Genomic DNA, 6,463 nt, shown 5'->3' with positions numbered 1-6,463 from the left:
ATACCTTTTTTCAGATTGTCAAAATCTGCGTGTTGGTGTTAGGCGAATGGAATGGAATGAAAACATAAAACTTAGCAGTTGTGTGTTGTATGAAAATGTTGTCAATGAGTTGGTTTCATTTTGAGTTTGCCATCTCCTTTTGACAGTCCCTACTCCAGTCAAATGAAAAAGATAAAATAAGCTGATTAGATGAGCCAACGATATACTTGAGCCATGATATCTTTATAAGTTTCGCTTTTATTCACTCTCAATATAAATCCCGCTTTTACTGCAGACTTTGATATATTCCCTTTATTCCAATTGTTTGTTCTTGCAACTTTTGAATTAATGTATAAAATATATTTGTTTTTGCAATAAAAGAAATTAGTACATACATAATCATTCGTTATCACATTTATAACTTTGCAATAATATTACATACACAAAATGCATGTATAACTACTTATTTGCACAATATAGCCTCCTGAAAGAATGAAGATCTCACTACTGGCTAAAACTCCTACAAAAGCTGGTCATGGAGCGTGGTGGCGAATGCACAACGGCGTGTACCTCCTCATCTTCAAGGAGTACATCTGTACTTGAAAACGGACTACAACCAGATATATGAAATAGCGCCGGATGTGATAAGCGTATTGTAGCGACTCGCTCACGCCATGTATTCCAAAATAACTGCATAGCAAAAATTTTACATTTACGATTTGGAATAACAACACAAAATTACTCACATTTTTATACATATGACCACCAAATTCAAAGAACATTGGCTTATCCTCATCACCCACAATGCATATACGCATTACATAACGTCCTTTCTTGCGGTAGAATTTTATTAGTAAAAATTGCAGCGGCAGTAAGCTGACCAACTGAAAAGTTTCGATTTCTGGATCCATATTATGATAGCCGTAGTCATCTAGATCCGTTAAATCGAAATCATCGCAACCGAAAACAATTTTTGATGGTGTAAGTCCTTCGTGTAGAAAAGGAGGTATCAAACAATTTTAAAATTTAATATCCTATTTTATTATTTGTTGACTTACTTACCAATATGATATTGCCTTATGCCTTCACCATCATCTGTAACCTGCGTAAACGGATTCTCAACTATAACAGGCTCATAAATTTCACGGAATTCCTCGAGCAGCAATTTTTGTATTCGAAACATTTTTAAGTTTATATTTTTATCCGCAAAAGTCAACTTAAGTTGTTATTGTCATTTTTATTTAAGTTTCATCAGAAATCAATTTGTACAGGGTGATGCGATTTGAATAGGAAAATAAATGAATTTCGAAAATTGGTAACAGGTCCCGGCAGATCAATCGATGTGCAGTTTTTTCACCTCGAGAAATATGACACTGTCACCGCTAAATCCTAAGCGACCTTATTTACAACAAACAAAAAAAAAAAAATGTCGACCATATAAGAAATATACTGGTTGTGACATTTGATCAGAATCTACATGTTCGCAGCCGCAATGTTACCTAAAGCCTAGAGCCGTAATAAAACCCCCAAGTTTCTACCGACATCACTTGGGACAAAGATAAAGGAGCGCTCGTTACCACTTACAAAGCAGTTGGCGGACCGCTTGCCTGCTACGCGTCCCCAATATAGTCGCCAAGACTAAAAAAAAAAACACCCTTGTGGAAACTGCCTGCCTGTCAAAATCGCGCTTAGGACTGCCACGCGATGCCTTCTTATGTATCCAGAACATAATATACACAGTGAGACGAGAAACTTTCCTATAAAGAGCATCCCAACAGACCTCTGATTGAGGAGGCCCGCCTCCCAGGGACTTGAAAATAAATCTCCGTAAGTGCTAAGAAAAAGTCCGGCACATAAGAATTTATCCGTATAAAGAAAATAAATATAAAAAGGCTTTCAGAGACATCCACAAAAAGGTGTCGGACTACTATGCCAATATTGATTGAGGTAAATCCCTTCCTTAAAGACAAATACCCGGAACTCGTAATTGAGGAAAGCAATCTCTCAGGTCCAACCTTATTGAGACAGCAAGTTTCCTCGGACTACCGTTAAGGGATATTGATGACACTGCTACAACAGCAACATCAACAACCAGAAGTCAATTTGCTAATATATTCGTTCCTCCTGGAAATATACCTTCAACAGGCCGTCTGTCCATTCTTCTGCTCCTTCTTGTAGCGATAAGCGGACTCCCCGAATCGATCTGTTATGACCACGTTGAACCTTCTAAATCATTTAGCATTATTTCATACGGCAATGTGAAGTCGAAGTATATTAGAATTTGATCAAGTAAGATTGTGTAAAACATCAGTTTGACCCTGCTAAGCATGCCTCTTCTTAAATGGACAGCTTTTTTCTTTTGAAAATCTTGGGAATATTTCATTTTTGTCTTCGGGTATGTCTTATTCTTTACCTGAGAGACGGAGCAGCATCTCGCAGTTTTTAACTCCAGGTCCAGTCGTAGATTAGTCTTAAATAGTCACTGCCTTTGATTCATTAATTTAAATAAATATAGTAAAGATTTCTCGCAGTTTATTGAAGTGTGGCTACCAAATGTTCCGATCTGCATCCGAATAACATCAGCTGGGAAGTAGTCATTGAACCTGTAGTGCAAAGTCCGAGCGTAACAAAGATACATACAATGGTCTGCTAGCATTCTACTATGTGGTTTTACTAGAGGTTCAGGAGCCAACATCTACGACTTTTTTTCTCGCTTAGGTGGCCAAAAAAGGTTAAATTTTCAGTCCAAGGTATGCGCACATTCCTTCAAATTACATATACACCTAATCTCGACTGCATTTGAGCGGAGCAATCTCAATACAGAGCAGCCTCAGGAAATAGACCGCTGAGCGCACCTTGCCGGGAAGGTAGACATAATACCAATATGATTAACTCAAAACCCTGCAACAGCGATAATGACAGGGAGATAGAGAATGGCTTCGCTACATGGGAAATATGAGAGCTCTACAAGTGAAGAATCTGGAGGGTCGGCGAGTGTGGGTAAAAAAATATAGTTGAAAAGGTAACGAGCAGAGAAAGGAAAAAAGCCATATAACAATTTTGGGTAACATTAGGATTATATACTAACATGGTAAATTCAGGAGGAAAAGTACTGGGCGTGGAGAAGAGGAGCGATCAACTGAAGGCAACAAGCTTACTGAAGAGACGAAAGGAGGAAAAGAATCGCCCCAGTCCTGCGCCGAGAATCAAGGCCCAGAACAGCGCCTACGCCTTTGCTTTGTTGTTTCTGTGGGTGTAGTGCTATTCTCACTTACTCATTGTCGGGTGGTAGACTCCATCTTCCTCAATAAAGATATCTTGTTCTTCGTCTCCTTCCCTTTTAAGCTATGAGGACAGTATTCGCTTAATAATTAAGTACGATCTGAAGGCCGCTAATTTCCCTACAGAATAATTGTGTAAATTGCTAAGCACAACTGAAGCACATAGTTGTTGACAATTTATCGGGAATACCGAAAAAATTCACTTCAACTTAACTCCACAAAAATCAGCTACTAAATTAGGTTCATGGCGGAACTACAGCTGATTGTGTACTTTTTTTATTTGACTTGATACATCAACTTTCAGCGCAGTACCATTTTGATATTAGACCATCGAATTTACAAAAACAAAGTACATGGCATTTTTAATTATGTTTGTAGGTATGTCACCATGCTGCCTCCTTGTATGGTTACGCCATGATTAGGTTTAAATTAATTCACCGTTGCCATAAAATAGAGTCCTTGCTCACTATGTTTGGTTGTCATGTCATACAGGGCCGTAGAAAAATAGTAAGTTTTTTAAAGAAAATAACCAAATAACAATGTGTACTGTTGTTGTTGTTGTAGCAGTGATTCGGCCCATTTAATAGGTGCGACCAATCACAAATTGTCATCAATGTCCTCTAACGGGAGTCCAAGGAAACTTGCTGTTTCAACAGGGGTGGACCATAATGAGGGGGGTGCTAGAGGCGTTGGTTCCACAATACAGTTAAAGAGATGGTTGGTGTCATGTGGGGACACATTGCAGGCAGGACATATGCTTTGTATGTCAGGGTTGATTCTGGATAGGTAAGAGTTTAACCTGTTACATTAACCAGATCGAAGTTGAGCTAGAGTAATGCGCGTTTCCCTAGGGAGAGTGCGTTTCTCCTCTGCTAGTTTGGGGTATTGTTCTTTGAGTACAGGATTCACCGGGCAATTACTGGCACAGAGGTCCGACGCCTGTTTGTGGAGTTCACTGAGGACCTGCTTGTGTTTTTTGGCTACATACGGCTGTGTTCTCAGGTGCCGTATTTCCTCGTAATGCCTACAGAGATGACTCTTTAAGCCCCTGGCCGGTGTAGGCTCATCAATCAGATGTCTGTTGGGATGCCTAGGTTTCTGGGTATTCAACGGAAATTGTTTGGTTAGCATTTCATTTCTCTCCCTAATGGGAAGTATTCTCGCTTCATTATGTAGACGGTGTTCTGGGGACATAAGAAGACAGCCGTTGGCGGTGATGGGGCGGTATTCTGGCAGGCCTGTAGCTTCGTTCAGTGAGTAGTCTTTAGGCTTGGTGACCATATCGGGGACTCAAGGCGTGCAATCGGCTGGCCAATTGCTTTGAAAGAGGTAATGAGCGTTTCTTTATCTTTACACCAAGGACTGCCAACATGAGATTTGAGGATTTTATTGCTGCTCTGGATTTTCGGTGCAATTGCGGCTGCATGCTCACCAAAATGTAGATCCTGATCGAACGTCACACCCAAGATTTTGGGGTGTAAGACAGTCGGTAGCGTGGTGCCATTGACATGGATGTTCAAAATGATCGACATTTGGGACGACCACGTTGTAAATAAGGTCGCCTATGATTTAGTCGGTGGCAGTGCCAGGTTTCGCGAGGCGAAGAAACTGGAGATATAAGGGATATAGCTGTTTATTTTGTTACAAAGCTTATCGATCTGTCGGCCTAGGCCTGTGGTCATTATTGTGCGCTTAATGCGTACTAGTTGATTTGGCTTATTCGAAACCAGTTAATTCATAGTAAGCATATTTTCTTGCAGAGTAGCGCCGGCATTCACAACCTCTGCCTTTGGTAAAACTTTATCGCTTAAGTTTTTTAAATTAAAGTCTTTCGTTCAGCTACTGTCCGCGATACCCTTTGCCGTATGCATTGTTCTGCTGAAGATAGAAAAGGTGTAATCGGGAAGTTTCTCGGCGGAAAATTATACTAGCTAAAACTTTCTCCGCATCACTAACTATACAGTACTTGGGAATGTCCCCAGTAACAATGTTTTCGGATAAATTCGAAAGTAGTTTGAAATCAGTTCGGGACTATTTCCCAAGGATAAGATCCAGCGATTGCTTTAGACACTTTGCGGAATTCATTTTTGGTACTTTACAAAGTTCAAGCTGCACAATAACCTTATGAAACAAAATTGCATCTGTAAATAGCCAAAAGGGCCTCGAACTCATACTCAAAACTAAATCGGTTCCAAAAGCCTTCACAAGAAGTACCGAAAATAATCTCGAAATACTATGAAAGTCATCCCGAAGCTTTGATGTGTTGCTTTTATCTTCGATAATTATTAAGTGTACAATGCAAAACTTTGTTGTAATGATGATTATTATCGCCATGATCTTCATCTTCATATATAATGCGACGGCTTGTGATAATAACGAGGCAAACTAGTTAATTGCATAATCATAAGTTCAACGCTCATACATACATAGCCTTACTAAATCTTAGCACTCACAAATTTATTACACAGACGTCACAGATGATAAAATAAAAAGATCTATCGTATTCGGATATACATACATGTGAGAGATTTGTATGACATATTGGTACACCAGCGATGTGTTGCTTCATTATGTTAACTGTTTTTTGCTATGTGTAAATGGTGAAAGAGTTGACACCACAAATAACATTTAAAATGCCAAAGTGCAGATACAGTGACTGACAATATATTAAAAACAGAGCTATTTTGGAAAATGTTTTAAGTAAAGTTAAGTTTGGTTGGAGCGGCACTCTAGGAAAGAGTATTACCATTATTTGCTTGACGAGCCATTTAAAAAACCCAAATAAGTATCAGGGCTTACGTTATAAAAAAAAAATAAATAAATGTAAGGCGCGATAACCTCCGAAGAGATTTAAGACCGAGATTCTCTTCCAATTTGCGTCGTACTCCTTTTTAATTTTTCCTACAAATTGGCGAGATGGGACCTACTTGTTTTTATGCCGACTCCGGGCGGCATCTGCAAGGCAGATGAATTTTCACTGGGAAGCTTTTCATGGCAGAAATACACTCAGAGTACTTGCCAAACACTACCGCTTAGAAAAATTTTCTTCTAATTGAAAAAACTTGTTTCTAAAATTGTGATGTTGCTTTTCCCGGGACGTGACCCAGGATCTTCGGTGTGGTAGGCGGAGCATGCTACAGTCACACCAAAGCGGTCCTCTTAGCTAATGCACAATCTCAGCTGTAAGCTTAACTTAGTTACGA

General features: G+C 39.4%; 1 protein-coding gene across 1 annotated transcript; it reads right to left on the bottom strand.

Moving 5' to 3' along the window:
* Positions 1 to 483: 483 nt before the first annotated feature.
* Positions 484 to 5,592, bottom strand: LOC137248176 (uncharacterized). The gene is made up of 4 exons (XM_067779041.1): positions 5,556 to 5,592; positions 1,042 to 1,195; positions 726 to 967; positions 484 to 669 (listed from the first exon to the last, which is right to left on the bottom strand). The coding sequence occupies exons 2-4, from the start codon at positions 1,160 to 1,162 to the stop codon at positions 484 to 486; spliced, it is 549 nt and encodes a 182-aa protein (XP_067635142.1). The 5' UTR covers positions 1,163 to 1,195; positions 5,556 to 5,592.
* Positions 5,593 to 6,463: the final 871 nt, after the last annotated feature.

Source organism: Eurosta solidaginis, chromosome 4, assembly GCF_040869045.1.
Source record: "Eurosta solidaginis isolate ZX-2024a chromosome 4, ASM4086904v1, whole genome shotgun sequence".
Lineage (NCBI taxonomy): Eukaryota > Metazoa > Arthropoda > Insecta > Diptera > Tephritidae > Eurosta > Eurosta solidaginis.
Note: the sequence above shows the minus strand (reverse complement) of the source record. Positions and strands in the feature narration are given on the sequence as shown.

What these genes read in the sequence shown, in the direction of transcription:
- LOC137248176 (XM_067779041.1), bottom strand. Translation starts at nt 1,162, where the DNA reads ATGTTTCGAATACAAAAATTGCTGCTCGAGGAATTCCGTGAAATTTAT. An exon ending in CATAAGGCAATATCATATTG is followed by an intron (nt 968 to 1,041) that starts GTAAGTAAGTCA and finishes TTCTACACGAAG; the next exon opens with GACTTACACCATCAAAAATT. An exon ending in GTGGTCATATGTATAAAAAT is followed by an intron (nt 670 to 725) that starts GTGAGTAATTTT and finishes TTTGCTATGCAG; the next exon opens with TTATTTTGGAATACATGGCG.